Source organism: Pantherophis guttatus, chromosome 1 (genome assembly GCF_059756535.1).
Source record: "Pantherophis guttatus breed Tessera chromosome 1, ASM5975653v1, whole genome shotgun sequence".
In the NCBI taxonomy this organism is placed as follows: domain Eukaryota; kingdom Metazoa; phylum Chordata; class Lepidosauria; order Squamata; family Colubridae; genus Pantherophis; species Pantherophis guttatus.
The window spans coordinates 162,425,256-162,447,705 of NC_142063.1; the positions used below are offsets into that span (position 1 = coordinate 162,425,256).

At 37.0% G+C, this 22,450-nt stretch overlaps 1 protein-coding gene across 1 annotated transcript in view; it reads left to right on the plus strand.

The window, feature by feature from the left end:
* Positions 1–287: 287 nt before the first annotated feature.
* Positions 288–22,450, plus strand: part of COL3A1 (collagen type III alpha 1 chain) — a 75,058-nt gene continuing 52,895 nt past the window's right edge. Inside the window, exon 1 of the mRNA XM_034429189.3 lies at positions 288–510. Coding sequence (XP_034285080.2) covers positions 429–510 — 82 coding nt within the window. The 5' untranslated portion in view covers positions 288–428. The remainder of the gene's footprint in view (positions 511–22,450) is intronic.

Here is a 22,450-nt window from a genome sequence, read left to right on the forward strand (position 1 = left end):
AGAAGCAAAAAAAAAAAACTCCATCCCTCACACCTCCACTTCAGCTCTTCGGAGCCTTCATCCCCTATCTGAACATGCACAGGCTAAAAGCTTTTCAGATTCAGGCACTCCAGATGTGTTATGTATCTACTTCATTTTGGCTGCTCCTACTGCAAGGCCAAAAGAAATATTAATCACTTGATTTCATGTGAAAGGGATGGGACCTCCTCTCAAATTTCAGAAAGGGGCTGGCAAGTAGAGGAAGCCAAAGCTCTCCCTATTTAAGGGCAAGACACAGGAATGCCTGTGGCTGAGTTCTCTGCAGGCCCAGTGGTTGACAGGGCAGGAAGCAATTGATGGTGATCTTTTGATTTTTTTTTCCTCCCCCCTTTTTTTTCCCCTCTGATTCTCTTTTGCACATAGAGTCTCATGTTTAAAATTATTTAAACATGATGAGCTGTGTGCAGGGAGCCGTTTTGTTCTTCTTTACTGTGTCACAATTCTCCGTCATTTTGGCACAACAACAAGAGGGTAAGTAATCCCACTTAAGAATTGAGAATTGTTGTTGTTTCTAGATATATATATATAAATATTCTAGATATATATATAAATATTCCCTTATATGCAACTTTGCCAGATATCAAGCATTTCTCCAGTTACTTTTTTTTTGCTTTTGCTCTGAGCTGGGTTGGGGAGCCTTCGTTTGAAGCATGAAGGCTAACCTTAAAAGGGGGAAATTGTAGAGGCTTAACCATATTCTGTGCCTTTTTCCTAAACTTGATGTTTCTAGACTCATTTTGCCTCTGGAAACACGTTACTGTGATTTTCTTTTTTGCTATTTGAATAAAATTCTTGAGTGCAGAGTTCAGGAAAGTCTGAACTTCATTTGCAATGTAAAAGAAGGTTGTATTTAGCCATTTGTGGGTAGGATAGGGTTTGTAAGAAACACTGCTTTGGGGTCTTGCTGGCATATGTTTCTTTTTAAATGTAGGCTTGCGTATAAAGTTATTTATACCATTTAAGGAACTGCTTTTGTGAACCAGGCTGGTTGGCTCAGCTCTGGGGAAAGATTTTTCCAGGTGTGGGTTTGAGTGTATTCTTCTGAGACATAAACAGGAAAGGAGAGGGATGTATCACATCTCAAACTTCATTTCATCACTCATCAGAGAACTCTTTCATGCCCATTGCTCTCCTAACAGTAAATAACCTTAGGCTATACATGCTTCCTGGAGAGTACATCTGATTGTGAACAGTCAAAGGATTTGCAGGAAACAATCACTTGCAAGCACATTTGGTCATTAAAATTCAGGATATTTTAATAAAGGACATTTCTGGAGCCTGGTGTGTGGTGATGGTGATGTGCACTGTGTTGAATTGCAGAATTGTTGAATTGTGTGATCTATGTCTTGAATGCACAATTTGATTGATACAACTGATTAATAACAAGCTTTACATCATAATTTACCCCAGCCAAATATAGAAGACTTAAACTTAGAATAATTTTATTGTCACTTTGAATGTACACCAAAACACACTACATAAACATGATAGAATAAATAATAAATAAATACAAAATTATGCATATACCCACATATATTATATGACAGAGAGAAACAACACAGTCTAGTTTGGATGTATACATGTATATGGTGAGAAAAATGAATCCAGATGGATGGCATAGGGAACAAAGCTGTTACAGAATCTGGTAGTCCTGATAGAAATACTTTGAAACCACCTCCTAGAGGGGAGCAACCGAAACAGACCATGAAGTGGGTGTGTGGGGTCTCTAACAATGTTTCGAACTTTAAGCACATAGCACTTATAAGCAGTATCCTGAATGACAGGAAATGAGCTTCCTAGAATCTTCTGGGCTGTACTTACCACTCTCTATACTCACATAGTTAATAGGCATATCTAAAATTAGATTTTTCTTCATCAGTTTATCTAATAGAAAAGCTTTTTTACATATGATCCTATGAAAAAAAGGATATTCTGTATATTTTAAAAAAAATACGCTGCAAGAATTATAGAAATAAACCTATTCATTCATTCATTCATTCATTCATTCATTCATTCATTCATTCATTCATCACGATTTAGTGACTAAGGAGAAAAGGCAATCACTTTTTATAAAGTTCCTTTATATAATTGATTATATATGGTTGATTTAAACTATACTGAAATTGCTTGTAGTAATTTTCTAGATTTTGTTTGCTTTCCACATTCCACTGCATCCAATCACTTACATCCAGTAATTTAAAGGATATGAAGCATTTATGGCTACACATTTGATGTATTTAACAGATGCAGTCTTGTTTCTAGTTGTAACATGCATTTTAGATAGCTATAATATAGTAGTCAAATGCATGTTCAGAAATATTACTTTTGTTCTACTGTTATATTTTCTGTGATCATTATTTGGCAACACCCTGTAAGATTGAAGAAAAGGAAAGAAAGAGAGAAAATGCAAAATCCCATAACATTGACCTGATTTTTTTAAAACATGGAAATGATATAGCATGCTGGAATGGCTTATGCCATGGGTGTGTTATGGATGAGTTCCTTCTTTTCCTTCCTTCCTTTCTTCCTTCCCTCCCTCCCTCCCTCTTTCCTTCCTTCCTTCCTTCCTTTCTTCTTTCCTTCCTTCCTTCCTTCTTTCCTTCCTCCCTCCCCCCATCAGAATAAAGATTATTCAGATTGTAATAAGCTATAACACATAGATGAAATATGGTAAAACAGTAACCTTCTGGGAAATTAATATTTATATATATAGGAAGATATTTTCTATATATGGTAAATTGTTCTGCATATGCTGAAAGTAACATTTAAATATGGAGGGAGGGAGGGAGGGAGGGAGGGAGGGAGGGAGGGAGGAAGGAAGGAAGGAAGGAAGGAAGGAAGGAAGGAAGGAAGGAAGGAAGGAAGGAAGGAACAATATTAATGTCAAATGTTAAATTGTGCCAATATATTCTGGTAAAGAAGTTGATGATTATACATTGAGCATCAAATAATCACACTAAAACTCAACCATGAATTCTTTCTTTGCTATAATAGCTAGAAAAGGAGAATGAAGACAGATTTGCATCATAATTATTAGGTTAAGCATTGAAGCCAAGGTGGATAAAACATCACTACAGTGTACTTGCAGTATACATGGACTGTTTGGGTGTCCTATACTAGGGTCAGAGAATTTATGGCTGTTCAGAACTTGTGGCCTAGAATTTCTCTCCAGTGGTCACATTAGTTGGGCCTTATGGGTTAATTAGTTAATTCAGCATCATTTAGAGGACCACCAGGTTCCCTCTCTCTGCCCTGGACCTATGCTGATGCAATTCATCTTACAGCAAAGTTCTAGTTTCTTTCTTTTCTTCCTGATTCCTAGTTACGAATATTAGAAAATATTCTAATATGCCATGTGTCTTTCTTCCTTGCAAACCTCATTCAGTAGATTAATCTGAGTATTAATTTACATTCTTTTGAATGAAGTATCTTCTCTTAGTATTCCATAACCTGACTTCAGCTCCTGGAAGCACTGGTGATAATGAAAGGCTATCTAGTGGATAATAATGCTCCTATTTAATTTTTTTTTTTTTGTTTCTATAATTGGTAGTGCCATACCATCTGATCCTCATCTTATATTACTAGAAATTATTAATATTTCCATTATTAGAGAAATTCATAATGTCTTTACTCAACTGCACCACCTTTCTTAAGTTGATGAATAAATGACTTTATAACTTGTTTTCCTTGCTACCTCATAAGAATTTGAAGAATAAGAATCACTACAAGTCTTAACCAAAATTAGGACTTGAGGTTTCCATATTTAATGTGTTGGATTGTAGCCATGGGTGCTGGGATTTGTTGCACTCTTGCCTCTTCATGTTTTATTCCTAAGTTTTCATGTACAGTATAATGAAAACATGAAGTGTTTTGAAACAGATTATATACAAAGGCTTCGCTTTCAAAAATGATGCATTTTCACGTAAAAACATTCTAGACAGAATGAACAGCTTGAGGAATGCCAGCATTTTTGTGTCTTTTTTTCTAAAAGGGAGACAGCCAGATCTACAATATACCAAGCATGTAGAAGCATAATACAAGTGCAGTCTTCAGGGGAAACAATCTGTTAAAATAGCTTTTAACATTAAAATGGAAGTATTTTTCTTCATTTATTGACTGTTGTGTCCTTACAAATAGATCCCACTGTATAGGATTAATGTTTAAATTTGATAACTTTGTGGTATTAACCGAGCATATGGTTTCTTTGGCGTTAAAAATAGCAGATTCCATTCCATTCTTCTCATAGTGATTTGACTGAGATGTTGAAAGTAGGATCTATCTATGTTGAAGCAGCAGTCTCACACAGTGTGGATAATGTATGAATCAACTTTAGATTTCCACCCCAAACTATCATCTGAGGTTTTTGGCCAAAGGAAAATATATATATATTTATAAAATGATCTTCTGGTTTTCCGATTACAGTGTATGTTTTGTGCTTACTGTGCAAAAAGCACAAATACTGCTTACATTTCTGGCATTTGAACATTAATTTGGAATTAGTGGATTGTGAGATAAGCCAAGCCAAAATTTCCAGTCAGGATACATGTAAATGGCAGAAGAGATGCAGCATGAAATAGAATTATGGGTTATATAACAGAATCTTTTGACAAGCCTAATTTATATCTTACTGTATGAGCTCAGCTAATTCCATTCTTTCCCAAAGGACTGGGAAAGACAGCCCTCTAAACCAGTGATGTCCAACTTTTTGACTTGCCTGGGCCACATTGAGTGAAGACATATTGTCTTGGGCCAAATATAAAATATATAACTAACGTATATAAAAAACATATGTTCTTTATTTGGAGGGGTGTCTTGTGGGGCCACATTTCTAGCTGTCTAGGGCCGCATGTGATCCAAAAGCTGTGGGTTGGACATGACTGCTCTAAACCATAGCTTATTGAAATTGCATTAAAAAACCATAGTTTAGAAAGTATAATAACTTGGTACATAATCAGAGTTTTATTTGTAGCATATAGTAATGACAGTTAGAAATGGGGTCCTATCCCTGCAGACATGGATGAGATTATGGATATACCCCTCTCGAAGCAAACAAATGACTAAAATGAATTATTTTAATATGAGCCTTCCATACCTAGATTCCATGTTGTGCAATAGTTCTAGCAAAGAAGTAAGACTTGTCCCAACTCTTTTGAACTTCCAGAAGATAGTTGAAGTAGAATTCCTCTAGCAAAACCTTTTATTTTTAACTAATTTGTTGGCATATCATTGTTCAGACAAGATCCTGTGCTTATATAACTTTTGTTTGGCTTCAGCTTCCATGTTACATTTCAATGATACACTTGAAACAGTTGTTGCCTCTGCCAATCTAATTTGTAAAATGTGCTCATGTTACATTCCAAAGTATTCAGAGGTTTTTGATAAAAGTTCTCTGGATGTCATTCGCCAATTTCTTTCTATAAAAACCTTACTGGAACTACCTCAGTTTAACTCTTAATGGCCAAAGTTACCTAAAACAAAGATTATAAATGTGAAATAGGCTGACTGATCAAGCCAAGAGAAAGGAACAATGTGTGGCATATCTTCCTCTCCACATCAGTTAAGGCTCAACGTACTTTCACTTTTAGGATCCTGGTTTTCTGTGGGTCAAGAATACACAACTAGCAGGTCCTGGACTTATGTTTGCAGCCTCCAGAGCCCTCTTTGATTGCAAATCCTAAAAGCTGGTGGCTGTTTTGAGACAAGAAATCAGTAAAAAACTATCATGTGGATTATAAAATAGGCTTCACCCAGTTAATGAAGGTTGGTTGAAGTAGAGAAATCCCTTAAAGTCTATTCTGGAGTGGGGGAAGGCAATCCTGGCCTTCCCCAATTGGATCACCCAGTTTGTATCTCACTCCCTCTCACTTTGGTTTGGGAACATTTAAGCGAGCTCATTCCTTAGCTATCAAAAAGTTGCCACCATGGCCGTCCAACCCTGTTTAAACTGTTGTAAAGTATAAACTTCATAGAGTACTTCATTTGCAATTCCTAGAACTAAGGAAAGCGCAATTCTTAATTATGTTTTAAGAACTAGTCCACATCCTTTAAGTGAGTAGGTGTTACTGAAATTAGGCCAGTTCTATCAGCCGGAGGAGAATTGTGGTTTGATGAAAGCTAAATGGTTACCTCTGCATTGTCTTCACTTTCCATGTGTGTGTTTTGACTTCAGACCAAGAGTCATCAAATGATTTCCTGCAGGAGGGGGCAGAACTGCAGAGATGAGGATGGAAGGAGGAGAAATACTGCTTTACTGCAGGGAGAAAGGAATGGAGAATGGAGTTTCTTTTCCTCAGTGTTATTTCACTGACTTTTGACAATGTTGAATTGATGCCATTTGCCAAGAAATCCAAAGTCAGCTTTAATCATTGCCATTTGAATTCAGTGGTTAATGCTGAACATGGAAAACAATCAGTCTGGTTTTTTTTTTTTTTTATGAGTCCCACTTTTGTGGTCAGTCAGGATTCTTATTCTAATCTAGATCAGCTTCCTTCAACTTAATGTCTCCAGGTCTGTTGGTCTTTGGCCATGGCAGAGATTCTGGAAGTTATAGTCACAAGACATTCGAAGAGCACCACATTTCAGGAAGATTTATTTAAATCATTTATGTATTCATGACCCAAGTTAGGGCATGCAACTTGTGCAATGCTGACACAAGCCAGGAGCCCCACAACCACAGTTTGCAAGGTGGGAGTAGAATGATGAAAATGACAAAAGATACTTCAAATAGATGACACTTCAAGTGGATCTTTGCAAAATCTTGAATCTCTGGAAACACAATCTGGATAACACATTGATCTTTAGGCATTGCTGTTCAGGCTGCAAACCTGGTTTAAGACTTCTTGATCCCTGTGAAATATAGTTTAACAACTCCTACTTCTCAAACTTGCTTGAGTTTGAGTTGGCAGGTTTGCGCAGGCAATAAAACAATGTGAATGATGGAAACCTCTGTGGCCAAAATGTCACCAAGTGACTCTGAGCAGAACACTGGTAAATTTATATGACTTGGTTCCATAACAAGGCCTTTTAAGGCTTAGGTTCTCCAAGTCCTTAACCAGAGCAGTCTCATTCTGTCTGAGAGTTCTGGGAAGAACTGGAAGGACTGAGGCTTTGCAGCCATACATTCTCTTAAACAAACCTTGGAAAACCCACTATGGTCAACTGGATTCATTTCCAAATGAGTGTGACTATGATTTATATTGATTGTGTGAATGGCTATGCTGATCATTGAATGATAGGTTCAATCTGGGTAGCAAGAAACATTCACTGATCCATCCTCATGATTCTATTAAATGGCCTCTTTTACTTTTTCAATCCAGCTAATGATAAATTCAAAGAAATTCTTTGCATGTATTTTACTTGAGACTTTGAATAGCTATTTTATGTAATGAAACCTCTTGACTTATTTTTACAATCTTTGAGGCTGCCATTTTGTACATTGAGTCTAACAGTGTGAAGAACCAGCTCTCTTTCTTAGAGCATAGTTTCTTCCATATGATAGATGATAGAGAGAGGCAGACAGAGACAGACAGATGGAGATAGATGATGATGATAGATAGATAGATAGATAGATAGATAGATAGATAGATAGATAGATAGATACAGACAGACAGACAGACAGACAGACAGACAGACAGACAGACAAGTGATAGATGATAGAAACAGACAGAGATAGATAGATAGATAGATAGATAGATAGATAGATAGATAGATAGATACATACATACATACATACATACATACATGCATATGGATGGACGGATGATGGATGGATAGAGATAGATAGATAGATAGATAGATAGATAGATAGATAGATGACAGACAGACAGACAGACAAGTGATAGATGATAGAGAGAAACAGACAGACAGATGGAGATAGATAGATAGATAGATAGATAGATAGATAGATAGATAGATAGATACATACATACATACATACATATGGATGGACGGATGATGGATGGATAGAGATAGACAGACAGACAGACAGACAGACAGACAGACAGATAGACAGACGATAAATGATAGAGACAAGCAGGCAGGCAGACAGGCAGACAGATGGAGATAGATAGACAGACAGACAGACAAGCAATAAATGATAGAGACATGTAGGCAGACTAGATAGATAGATAGGAGATAGATAGATAGATAGATAGATAGATAGATAGATAGATAGATAGATAGATGATAGACAGACAGACGATAAATGATAGAGACAGGCAGGCAGGCAGACAGGCAGACAGATGGAGATAGATAGACAGACAGACAGACAAGCAATAAATGATAGAGACATGTAGGCAGACTAGATAGATAGATAGGAGATAGATAGATAGATAGATAGATAGATAGATAGATAGATAGATACATACATACATACATACATACATACATACATACATACATAGATACATAGATACATACATACATATGGATGGATGGATGATGGGTGGATAGAGATAGATAGATAGATGATAGATAGATAGACAGACAGACAGACAGATGATAAATGATAGAGACAGGCAGGCAGGCAGGCAGACAGATGGAAATAGATAGACAGACAGACAGACAGACAAGCAATAAATGATAGAGACATGTAGGCAGACTAGATAGATAGATGAGAGATAGATAGATGAGAGATAGATAGATAGATAGATAGATAGATAGATAGATAGATAGATAGATAGATAGATATGGATGGACGCATGATGGATGGATAGAGATAGACAGACAGACAGACAGACAGAGACAGACAGACAGACGATAAATGATACAGGCCGGCAGGCAGATGGAGATAGATAGACAAGCAATAAATGATAGAGACATGTAGGCAGACTAGATAGATAGAAGATAGATAGATAGATAGATGATAGATAGATAGATAGATAGATAGATAGATAGATAGATAGATAGATAGATAGATGAGATAGACAGATAGATGAGATAGAGAGAGAGAGGTTGATAGATATAAAGATAGATAAGGAAAAGACAAAAAAAAGAGAAATCAAAGTTACTAGAAAATGTTCTCAATGTTTCATAAAAGAATTATTTCTTTTAAGAGACCTGCCTTCCTTACCACATTTCATTGCACTCATTATTAAGCAATTGTTCCAAGAAAGTTGGATGATCTCATTAGATTTTGCAAAATGTTGCAAGCTTTGCTATTCTAAAAGATCATGATAAAATTAAGAAGGACTTTTGAAGCCCTCTGCCTCTATAACCTTTCCCCAAAAGTGGGTGAGCTGGATAAAACCTGAATATAAAATATGAATTTAAACTTAAATTAATTACATATAATGAATAATCTTACTCCTTTTGTATTTGTTTCCTGCTTCTGTTATGATAAAAGCTACAGTTCACCAGCAACTGAATGAATATAGATATAATCTCATAATCCAATTCACTTCTTTCTCTTCTTAAATACTGCTAATAAAAAGTCTATTTTGTTTTAAACACCAATCTATATAACAGTACTATCACTGTCTCAGTGATACTCACTGTAATACTCACAGTGATACTCATTTTAAATAAATCTGACATCTTCTGCATCCTAATTCCAGCTTTAAAAAAAAGTAAGGTCAATTGTTTACATGTCATAATTCTTTCCAGATTTTTTTTTAAAGCTGAATTTAGCCCCATTTATATTGCTAACATCAAGTTGGCTCCATTTTCCAAGTTTTGTAAACTTTGCCTGTTTCATATTAGGATGACAATGGAAAACATGAAACATTTCTTTCAACAAGAGTCCCTTCTTAGATTTATTTTGGGTACGCATCAACCAACAGGGATTTTGGCTGCATTTATTGAAACACAACGAACGAGATGCCTTTCATATTAGCTAACAAGCTGATTCCATTTTCCAAGATTTCATGTGGAATGAGTGCTATAATATTGTTTGGGTAAATCTAACAGAGAGACAGTTGATGTAGTGGTTAAGGCACTAGGCTAAAAACCAGGAGATCATGAGTTCTAGCCCCATCTCAGGTGCAAAGCCCCTGGATGACCATGGACCAGTCCCTCATTTCCTCAGCCTGGGAACCATGCAAGAGCAAACCACTTCTGAACTCTTTACCAAGAAAACTGTAGGGACAGCAGTCACCAAGAATCATCGATAATTCAAAGGCACTCACACATACAAACAATAATGCCTCATTATTTTCTCCTTAGGTGAGTAAACTGTTATCTGCATAAATAGATAATGTCTTGCCATCCTATTAGAAGACTAATAAGCCTTTACAAATACATTTTCCTGCTATTATATTTCAATGTTTCTCTGATTAGTTGCAGTGGTGTATCTCAAAGGGGATCATTGCCAGGTGCATCTATGGAGCAGGGCAGGATGGGGTGGGGGAAATATCAAGATTACAGTCTTGAGTTTACCATTGAAGCCACACCCCTTGAAAATGTGCATGTAAAAAGCATCTAGGTTTAAATTACACAGTCATGGCTGTTGACAGACAATATGAAAAAGAAAAAAAAGAAAGAAAGTAATACAAAGCATCAAAAGGGTCACAGCTGTTACCTTGATTCTTTTGGCCTTCTACATGGATGGTCTTATGCACTGCTCAGCGGGTTATAGCATAGAGCTGATTAAACTGTGTCTCATCAGGATGAAATAGCATCCAAAATGAAGGGGAACTTTGCAAAGGAGGAAAAATCAAAGCATTATTCCCAGAACAAAAATATCTACCCTGTTTTCCCCCAAAATAAGACATCCCCTGATAATAGGCCCAATCGGGCTTTTGAGTGCATTACAATAAGGCCAAATGCTTATTTCAGGGTTCAAAAAAATATAAGACAGGGTCTTATTTTCAGGGAAACACAGTACATAGTATAGTTCTAGGAATACTGGACTACCTTCTTCTTTTGATTATTTCCATTGCTTCCATGTTTGGGTGCTAAGTGTCCAAACAATTTGTTCCCATATCACATTCAAATACAACCCAAACTCAACAGAAAATCATGTTTTATATAGCTAAACGTGGTTTTCTTTAGATGGTGGTGTTATTAGTACATAAACTTTTCTATATCTTATATCTCTATGTTGCCAAGTTTCTAATGATCATGAAGAGTTTGTCCTAATATTACTTTTTACTCTTACTCTTTTCATGTATTCAAATTATGTTTATACTTTTACTTGTTATCTTATATATGCTTGACAAATAAAAATAAATAAATAAATAAAATTGAAGACCGACCCTAACCACCAACAGAGAAGGCTGATTCAGGATGTTGAGAAGGCATGAACTATGAGCATTCATGTCTTAAGAGAGATTGTTTAGAATGTGTAGGTTCTTGACTGTGAAAAGAAAACTTAAGGAACAAGTCTGTATATGGAAAATTTTGGCAATACAAAACATTGTATTGTGCAACATTTGATCCATTTACTTGTGGAAGTCATGGATGTGCCATGATATATTAAATGGGATTCAACATGGTTTCCTTGATGTCCTTGTTGTAGCATGTAGTTTAGGGTAATAGACAAGTGGACAGTGAACAAACTACCATGTTATTTTCAACAGCATTGAATGTAATGGAGAAATTCTTAAGAAAAGTATTTGGATTACTTTCCCTGCTAGTACTATCAGCAATCAAGGTGTGGTGATGCTACTGTGGAGAATTAAAAAATGTATCTCATCTTAGGTTAGTGTGACAGAATATCTGTGCACAGAAGATTCCAGGTTCAAATCCTGTCGTTTCCAATTTTTAGAAGGAGGTAGTCTGGGATCCTAATAAAGGTCTCTTACTTGGAAATAAAAATACTGGGCTGTGAGGTCAAATAGATCTGCAATATTTCCACTTGGACCAGAAGCCATGTTAAGACACTGGGCACTCATGCCTAGGCCAGGCAGCTGAGATCAGCCTTCAAAACTGCCCTTACCATCCCTCAAAGGGATGGTGCTATTTTAATGCTTTGAAATGTGATCCTTCCCTCCCCTAATATATTTTGCAAAATACCTATTTTCAATGCTTTGCACAGTCCTAAGGAACATGATAGGAGGCCCAGGAGTGTAGTTGTGGGATTACTAACAGCTAGTTCATATAAAGTAGCTTTTTCCTGATTGACCAGCAATGTATATTTACATTCTAATCCTGCTTTCGTCATTCACTTTCACCTAGCTCTCCATTAATGGACACCGTAATAAATATGTGAAGGTTTATGGGTCAGCGAATGTGTCCAAGATCAGAAAATGTCTATATCAGAGGTGGGTTTCAGCAGGTTCTGACCAGTTTTGGAGAACCAATAGCGGAAATGTTGAGTAGTTCGGAGAACCGGTAGTAAAAATTATGACTGGCCCCGCCCCCATCTATTCTCTGCCTCCCAAGTCCCAGCTGATCGGGAGGAAATGGGGATTTTGCAGTAACCTTCCCCTGGATTGGGGTGGGAATGGAGATTTTGCAGTAACCTTCCCCTGGATTGGGGTGGGAATGGAGATTTTACAATATCCTTCCCTTGCCATGCCCAAGCCACGCCCACCAAGCCATGCCATGCCCACCAAGCCACACCCACAGAACCAGTAGTAAAAAAATTTGAAACCCACCACTGGTCTATATCCTTCATTTTATTTTGTAATCAATAATTTTAGATTGCTAGATTGCTTTATTATATACCAGAAATGGTTGCCTGGGTTTTTTTCACTGACTTATAAGCTTTGGAATCATTAAGATCATTGATAAATTAGCCAAAATTAATCTTGGGTCACTGATAAAGTTACTACTGGCAGCAGCCTGAGATAGACCAGAAACAAATTTCTTTCCTATCTGGAGATATAGAGATAGAGAGACAATAGAATGCATTGAATAAAGTGAAACAGCTCCATAAAACTCCATTCCATAAAAATGTGTAAGTTTTTTCTTCTTGGCAGAGAAAAATACCATTCCCCTACTCCACTCTATTTTTCCCATAGTTTTTCCTGCTGACTGGAAAATATATCTGGCCAAACCAGACATCAAACAGGTCATATTTCTTACTTGAGCCTTCAGATTTGAGCTTCTAGAGCCTCAAATTGGAAAGACATAAATCAATTAAGATTGGAAAGATATATCCCACATTACAACAGCAGCTTTCTTCCAACCCTTCTTTCCTCTGTTCTTCTGAGAAAATTCCCCCCAATGTATTTCTGGAGCACCCCCATAGAAGATTTAGACATTGCTCAGGGGGAAGAAAGGGTGGTTTTCATCACAGGGGCTGCCAGCCAGCATGCAATGCAAACCATAAAAACAGTGCACTGAATACAATCTCATTTAATCCAAGGTTTTGGTTTGAGCAATGATCATAAGATATTCCTGGCAAATTTCCAAGCACAAATGTAAGGTAGAGCTTTCTTGTATATGTACTTGTTCCTGGAATTGGCATGCAGTGATCAACTACCTCTAAATATGGGTTAGGAGGCTATCCTTTACAATTGCATGTGATGATGGTCATTAAGCGAGACAGCTTTGCTTAATGGCCCCCTAGAACTAGAACTAGAATCAGAATAGAGCTGGAAAGGACCTTGGAGGTCTTCTAGTTCAACGCTGTACCCTCTGCTTTCCCTGATGCAGCCATTAAATGAATGTCCAGGACCTCCCAAGGCCTCTCCTACTCCTGAGGCACCCCATGCTCTGCTTCCTCCTCTTTGTGATCCCCTCCATCCTTGCATTTATTCCCATCCAACTACTGAGTCACCTAAGGAAACCTGCCCATCATAGCATCTGAAATGGTAGCAATGGTGCTGCCCAAATTTAGGTTCCCTTAGGTGACTGAGGGGCTGGATGGGAAGTAGGCCAAGACCTGTAGGGATCCAATGGGATTGGTGGGACATAAGTGGGGGGGGGCTGCTGCAACAGCCCTATGTTTAATTGTAGACAACCACAGGGGTATTGCAGTAGCTGTAACTTTGAAACCAGATCATAAGTAGTTTTGAGGGGAGGGGGTTGTAACTTCAAATGGTTGTTAAGCTACCAGTCACAAGTCAAATCAAGTCACCTATACTAAATTGCACAATATTGTTACCTTTTAAAGTAATTCTGAATCGTTCGTATGTCTCAATGTGTTTTCTAAAGGAACTCCATTAATACTGAAGCAATGTTGAATGTACTTGTGCATCTTAATCTTGATTTATGTGCATTTCACTAAAAAGTTGTTCTACCTGGCATTTGCTCCTTTTATTGCTCATTTTTACAAATCTGCTTCTTTGATGCAGTGTTCTGCTAATGTTTCTGTAGGGTTCCTCAACCATAAAAGTTGGAGGCAGCTAGAAAATGATCATTTGGCTTAATGTATAGTCAGCTGGTAATCACTCCAATCAATTTGTCAAATTTTTGAGCAATCAGGTGTCAACTGAAAGGCATATATGTTCCTGCCTTCTTAGTGTAGAAAATAAACAGGATTGCCATCCTGACATTCACAAATTCATAGTTGTGTGAGGGCATTTCCCTGACTCCATCAAGATTAATTACAAGTTAATAAGCATAGGGCTGGAAGCTCAGAGTGCTGAAATAGAGTCTATTTATTCCAGACAATAGAATTCATCAGAATCTCCAAATCCCAATGATCACAGATTGATGATTTAAACCATCTTCACATATTGGAAATGCCAGATTTGCATTGCCACAGCAGGTTGTGAATGTGTTCTATTGGCTATGCTTGTTTCTTCAGCAGAAGAGAACCATTGCTTAGAGAAGTTGGCTCCTGTTCACCTGGAGAGATCCCTCCTTCGGTGCACTTCAAAAGCACATTAATTAGAAAATAATCCACATTTACCCCAGAGGTGGGATTCACTTACCTTTGCTACCAGTTTGCAAATGTGAGCGAGGACGCGTACGTGCTTCGCTTGCACACGCCACCTCTGTGTATGCGCACAGCCTTTCATGCTCACGCATTATGTCTGGGTGGGTGGGCGGAGTCTCCCACAGTCGCCACTACCAGTTCACCCAAACCGGACAGAACCGGCTGAATCCCACCCCTGATTTACCCCCACATCTCTCCCCTACAATGCTTGTTGCAGTTGCTTGAAGTGTTGGGGAAAAGCCGAGAAATGTAATTGTCTCATTAGCATGATACACTTTCCTTGACTTAAGCCATAGAGTAGAAGGACTCAGACTTTCTACTTGCAGAAGGCCTAAGCTTCCTTAGAGTAACTGACTGGAGGATGGAGATATTTTCACAGATTTCTCCCACCTCAGTCTTCTGGGCCCGCTTCTCCTGGAAAGCTGTTCCAGTGGATCTATGGAACATTATGTCAGATGATGTTGAGGAGAAGTAGAAAACAATTAAACTTGTTCCTCTTTTTTGGAGTGGAGTGTCCCCTGACTTGAACTTTACCCATGGAAAATTTGAATAAGAAAATTTGCTCTTATGTTCTCAGACAGCTTTGTCGGACTTTGGGCACCACTATAATCACTATAAAATGTATGTTGATGTTAAATATACTTATGGATAAAAACTTAGGCTCACCTTTTTGTTTCTTTCCCATAAAAGACAAATTTCTTTTTATGTCATCAGCCTTTCAAATTTTTCATAAGCACCAATTATTTCATTTGCTTCTACAAGCATGAAGCTAAGCAGTATGAGAGTTGAAAGAATATAAATCTGTGAGCAGCCTACTAGAAAATTGGCGTCACTCATATTTAGTCTAACTAATAAATCAAGCACAGAGCTGCATAGCAGTGAAACATTTTTTTGGATATATGTTATTGAAAGCATCATTTGCGACTTGCATGGAACAAGTTTCTGGCACAAATACTTAATGAATTGTTCCCAAAACAAGAAGGATCTAAACTTACTTACATTTAAAATGAATTTGGAATCATGCCCATTAACTAAAATATGTGAAGAACCAATTTAATGTTAAGATTAAATTGTTTATTATTTTCATTTTTACATTTTGATCAGCAGAAAGTGTTTCTTAAATAATTCAATTATTTAATGTATATGTTCTTCTTTACCTTTCTTAGCAGTCCAGTGCTAAGTAAAAATGCTTTTCTTTTTACTAACAAAATAAAACAAACAGATTCTGCATTGTGATTGTGTTGTTCTTATGTTGACAGATGATGTATGATAAATCAGAAGATTCCAGTCAACCATGCTTGGGGGGCGGGATATCCTTGCCATTACTCTCCATATTGAAGTAAATTTCACTGGAATCAACAGAATTTCCAGTTGAACATGTTTATCCAAGTGTTAGGCAGAAATCCAAGTGCCAGGATTTGTTTGAACTCTGGTATGCCTGCATAGAGGGTTAGGCCATAATGGAAAGAATGATGTACAGCTGTGGGGAAAATGCCAGGAAAAATCTCAGCGATGTAAAATGCTTTATTAGAAATCTTGCAGACACCCTACAGTGATTTCTAAAGGAAGAGATTTCCTTCTCAGTAAACATGGGTAGAATTTCAAATTAAACCCTGTCAAGCTCCCAGGTTCTGTCCTCTACAGATTTCTCTAGGAATATAGATCATTAATCTCAGCAAACCTTACTAAACTGACATGCATCTAATCAGGAATATAAGAACAGCCTTTTGGGTCAAATCAAAGGCTAGCTGGTCCAACCTCCCATACGTTGCAGCTGCCAATCATATTCTATATGCAGATGCCCATGAGGGCAAGATATACCATTGGTCCCATTGTCACTGGTTTATAATATTTATTTAATTATTTCTTTAGCATATTTGCATGCTGCCCAATCTCCAGCAACTATGTAGAGATATGTGATTCCTGATCCTGGACGTACCTTAGAGGCATTAGCTCTAGGAACCTTTGCAATTCTTATCTAAATTACTGGCTATTGTTACATTCTATATTGTGCTACCTATTTTTGGCTATCTATTAATTGTGTAAAATAAGGTAAGGTAAGGTAAGGTAAGGTAAGGTAAGGTAAGGTAAGGAAAGGAAAGGAAAGGAAAGGAAAGGAAAGGAAAGGAAAGGAAAGGAAAGGAAAGGAAAGGAAAGGAAAGGAAAGGAAAGGAAAGGAAAGGAAAGGAAAGGAAAGGAAAAGTAAGGTAAGGTAAGATGATAAGATAAAGAGATGAGATGAGATGAGATGAGATGAGATGAGATGAGATGAGATGAGATGAGATGAGATGAGATGAGATGAGATGAGATGAGATAAGATAACTTTATTATCATTTTTTTACTGTGAGCACACTGGCCCACATTAAAAATGAAATTCTGTTGCTTGCTCTCAAGAGAAAGTATATATGTACCCAAACACATACATAACACACATATACACATCATATATACTTACATAAATATATGCCTGCACCCATAGACCAAGAGCCTTGGTGGCGCAGCAGACTAAAGTGCTGTTAAGTAGCACCAGCTGCCTGCAATTACTGCAAGTTCGAACCTCACCAGGCTCAAGGTTGACTCAGCCTTCCATCCTTCCGAGGTAGGTAAAATGAGGACCCGGATTGTGGGGGCAATAAGCTGACTTTGTATAAAATAGAACACCGCTTAGGGGGGGCCGAAAGCCCTACTAAGCAGATATATACAAAAGTATGAAGGCTATTGCTTAACGCATTGTAAGCCGCCCTGAGTCTCCGGAGAAGGGCAGCATATAAATCGAACTAATAAATAAACAATAAATAAATAAATACATATGTGTGTGTGTGTGTGTATATAATTTATCTATATAGTTAAGAAGATATATTATATATCTCATTTTGATAAGTCTACCCATTATATTAACAAAGTTAAAGTCCAAAACCAAACATTTGAAACAGGTCTTAAATAAGCATTTACTCTTCTTTCATACATTGATTGACCATTAATTCTCACACATAGGCCTTGAGAATATTGCTTAATCTAATCATCATCAGGTTGGTGGCATATATGTGTTGCAGATGGGATATTTGTCTACTGTTCTAAACTTGTGCCTACAATCTAGCAAAAATGACCACTAAAAGTTTTGGAGTTGCTACACCATTAGTTTTTAATCAGGCCATTTAAAAATCTTTTAAAAAAAGATTTAAAATTTGAGAGTTAATCATTAGAGATTTTTGCTTCATTAATTAGATTGCATGCATTTCTGACAAATCATGCTCCATCTTAGCAATGAGGGAAAGAGATAATTCGATAAAGATACTAGGTAAAGTCAATCCCTGATTGTTCTTCCCACTCACCTGATGTCACAAGTCTTAGACATGGTTGTATCAATCTATTAAAAAAAAAAACCCCATGGGATATGGGAGTTTGTAAATGTCCAAGCAAGGAAATTAAGATGGATCAGAGGATGACTTACATAAATATATCAGAGACAGAATTAACACTGCAACATTGCATCATCTGTTTGATCCTTGCTTCTCTCTTTCTGAATCCCGGGGGTTCTGTCAACATACAGTCCATGCATAGGGAATAATATTAGTCCATGTATTCTCCCACCTCTTTTTCATATTCACTGCCACAGTTAAACTAAAGTGATGGGCCAGCCTTAACATTTCTATTTACTAGAAAGCAATATGGTGAGGTGATACCCTGACTTCCATTCTGCCTTGCCAAGGTAAGGCAGAAATGGCATGGTATCAACTACAGTTCCAAATAATATTAGAACTTGTGGTTCACTTTGGAAGGACTAGTTTGTCTACCTTTTTTTAAAAAAACTAAAAGATTCTAGGAAATACAAATTGAAACTGGACAGGAGAGTGTCTGGTCTGGTGCGTGCCAAAAGAGACTCCACATTGCCTACTCAATGTTGATCAGTTAAGTTCAGTAAAATGAGAATAACTTCTTGCCTGTTTTCTGATAGCTACTGTGATTTGCTGAATTCTTTGTTTGTGTCTAAAATTTCTCATTTACTAGCTATCACTTCCACTTATCTGTTGGCAGCTCAGAAGGATGAAAAATCCCATCATGCGTAGGTTACCTATAGAATGGTAAAGAGGCATCTATTTGTCATCTTCTTGTGATAATACCTCTTCATGTCTCCTCCTAAGTCAGCATGAACAAAATGTTTCCAGTTTCCTGCACTCAGCACTTACCTAATTGCCCCCAAATTGAAAACATGCTGTATTTTGGCTCAGCAACTCAGTGAGTTCATTTTGAGAGTATGCACTGCTCTGTTTTGACTCTTAATATGGAACAAATGCATTAGCTTTACTTGTAAACATTGCCATAATAACTAACATAGGTCTTATGCAGAAAACTCTGAAGAGACATATATTTTAATCTGGTTGTTTTGCTTCATACATTAAAAATTCCACCATTAATAATATATACATAAACCTCTTCCAAGATTCAGTGGCAACTGACATAAATTGATGGGCACATGTGAGATAGTTTCCAGATATCCCAAAACTATAGATCCCTCTGTCCACAGGATTCTGCTAATTTACAAGTCCTCCTACCTCACATATGGTACATAAAATAACATTTTGGTGTTTGCCAAAGAAAACATACTTACTTATTTAAGCTTCTATGTTACTCAATTCCAAATAGCTCTTACTATAACAAGCAACAAAACACATACTAAAAATCACAGCCCCTAACTGTTTCAAGACCCCCTAATCTTCATTGTCTCCAAGTGCTGGCCCAGAAAGCTGCAGTTTCATGATTTTTTGGAAACCAAGAAAAAGTTGGGTGGTTCAAATATCAGTGGATAAGCTATTTCACAAAAAGGCATCATTTAGAAGGCTCAACGGTGGATGACATTACCTTGAGTGGGGAACTTTTAACATGTATTTCCCAACTCAAACCAGACAGATAGGTTCAACCAGAGAAAACTTGAAGATCTCCAAGTCTTGAGCCTTTAGAGGTAACTACTAGCACCTTCAACTGTACCCAGAATTCTCTCTAGCTACTGTACTACACAGAGAAATATTTGATGAGGCAGTATATTTGTCCTCCAGCATTTACCCAAATCACTTCCATTTTTCCTCCAGTCATTTCCCTCTAGATCGATATAATGATATTTGGGGAAAACTTGGGAGACAGAATGAAGAGATGCTGCTAGGAAATGGTCAAATAAGAAACACTATAGTCCACAGCTGCACAATGGAAAAAACAAGAGGCTCAAAAGGAGCCCTCCCAATGTTCATGGGATGTAAAAAAGATGGCAGGAGAATTTGATTTTAGACTTGTAAGATCCTGTTCATGTAGCCCTACAATAAAGTAGAAATAATTTATCTGGTCGTGTTTCCTGTCTGATCTACCAGTTAAGGCTGACACTTAACTCATTTCACAATGGGCAAATTATCTAATTGGGCATCTCTACCTTGATGTTTTTGAGAAGGAGAAAATCCGATATTTAACATCCTTATAAAAAAAAATACAGCTTTCTCTCTTCCTTTTGTTTCTTAGGAACTTTGTGTTGTTTCGTTAATGAACAAGCTAAAATGTGGTTTTTCAAAAACAAACATCGCTCTGTCACACTATAAATATTTTGTCACACTGTAAAGTTCCTTTAGTGGCATGCATAAAAGTGTTGGCACTATATCAAATATCATTCATCAGTATCTTTATAGTTATAATGTACACTGAAGATGGCATTTAATTTCATTGTACGAGGTGCAATGACAATAAAGTAAACTAAACTAAAACTAATGAAAGCAAACTTCAGTTCTGATTTTCTTCAGTTTGATGTAAGGACAGCAAGTCTTCCCTGGAGAAAACTGTCATTAAATACTCAGGAAATGCTATTTTAATATGCTACATAATTCTTCTGATACTGAAAATAAAAACAAAAACCCTTCCCCTTCTTTATGTTTTGTGAAATGTCTTCCAGATGTTCAATAACATAATTTATTTATACAAAAGCTGGCAAGCAATTCCCATCATTATTTAAAAAGAAAATTATATACAACAACTTGGGTGATACACAGTATGCCAGGAATAAAGCCATCCATCCTTGATTTCCCTGAAATTTCCTAGTTAGAGCACACAAAGGCCCTATTCCAGCCCCCAAACTGGAAATTCGTATCCTGAGATAAATGAGTATAAATCTAACAGACTCTGTATTGGTTTGTGGACAATGGGTTTTGATCCTTTTTGCTGATGTTTATACTTCCCTCTCTAGGTGACTTGTACAACCTATGATGATGCAAAAATGACCAAATGTGTGGTATGACATTATGATGCAAGTTTTACCCCTCATTTTTGTATGATAGGGTGATACAAGCATGAAAAGGATGGAATTTCACAAAGATAACACACATTTTATTTTCTGTTCTCCCACTCACCCTACCCAAATGCCTGGGGCTGTCCTTTTCCTTTACACTGTGAAATCATGGTTGATAAATCAAGCCTGCAGGAAGCACCCTTCACCAGTTAGGCTCCTGATTCCTTCAGTCCCTCCAGGAATTACTAAAGCAGTCTCAAGCAGGAAGCTTAGATAGGCCATCCAGATGTTGCTGATCTACAACTTCTAGAAGCCCACCAACATGGTTAATGAGAAGGGAAATTGATAGTTAATGAGAAGAGTTCTTCATCTCTCATGATTCATCTTTACAACCTGAAGAATTTCCAGATTTCTGATCCCACAACCATTTCTCACATAATTTATCATCCTCTGATTTAAGCCTTCTTCCATGGTTGCATAATAAAGTAGCCATTAAATACAAAGTCGTTTCCTGTTATCTGAATACACTTTGAAGTCTCCTCCTTACAACAGAAAACAAAATAAGTCGTTCTTTAATTGTAATGTTCTTCTTTTGTCCTTGCAGCCACAAGTCTGGAAACAGGAAATTCAGGTTGCAGGATTGACTACCCATTGTTTTAAAAACTTTTGTTAGCTTAGTTGTACCCAGCAAAGAACTGTAGATATACAAAAGACAGGCCATTACATTACAAGGAATCAGCACAAAGATGCACATTTTAACCTAGCAGGGTTTTTTTCAGTTGGCAAAAAAAACCCCAAAATGGAAGATTCTCCTGGAAAAAAGGACTCAGTATGTTACTTTTTCCAAAAGTTTCAAAGATTTGTAGGTCAGCACTTCCAGTTTAGTTCGTAACTAATTTAACAATATCCAGCCAATTTGAAGCAAACCCTGTGTCATTACAACCAGATGTTTCTACAATGTTATTTTCTATCTAGTCAATAGTGCCACCTCCTGGGCAATAAGAGAATGAAATGAAACATTATTGGATTTCCTTCTTTTTCAGTAAAGGTAATTTTTAATTTAACTTTTTTTTTTTAGTTTAGAGAAATAAATACATTCTCTGGGTCTGAAAATCTGTTTTTTTCCAAGATTTTCTTACTGCAACATTCCTAAAACTTTTATATCTAGGCTCTACATAAGTTTAATAGCTATTAAAATTAAAGTTTTATGTATTTATTGCCGTCATTTGACATTGTTTGGATTTTATATAGGCCAAGTTGTCTGGATTTTAGGCCAAGCCTGGTAACATTACTTGTTTCCTTACCACCATGAAAAGAACTGGAAATATCTGTATGATCAAAGGACTTAACTTATTTGGGAGGAGGTTGCTTATTTCAAACCT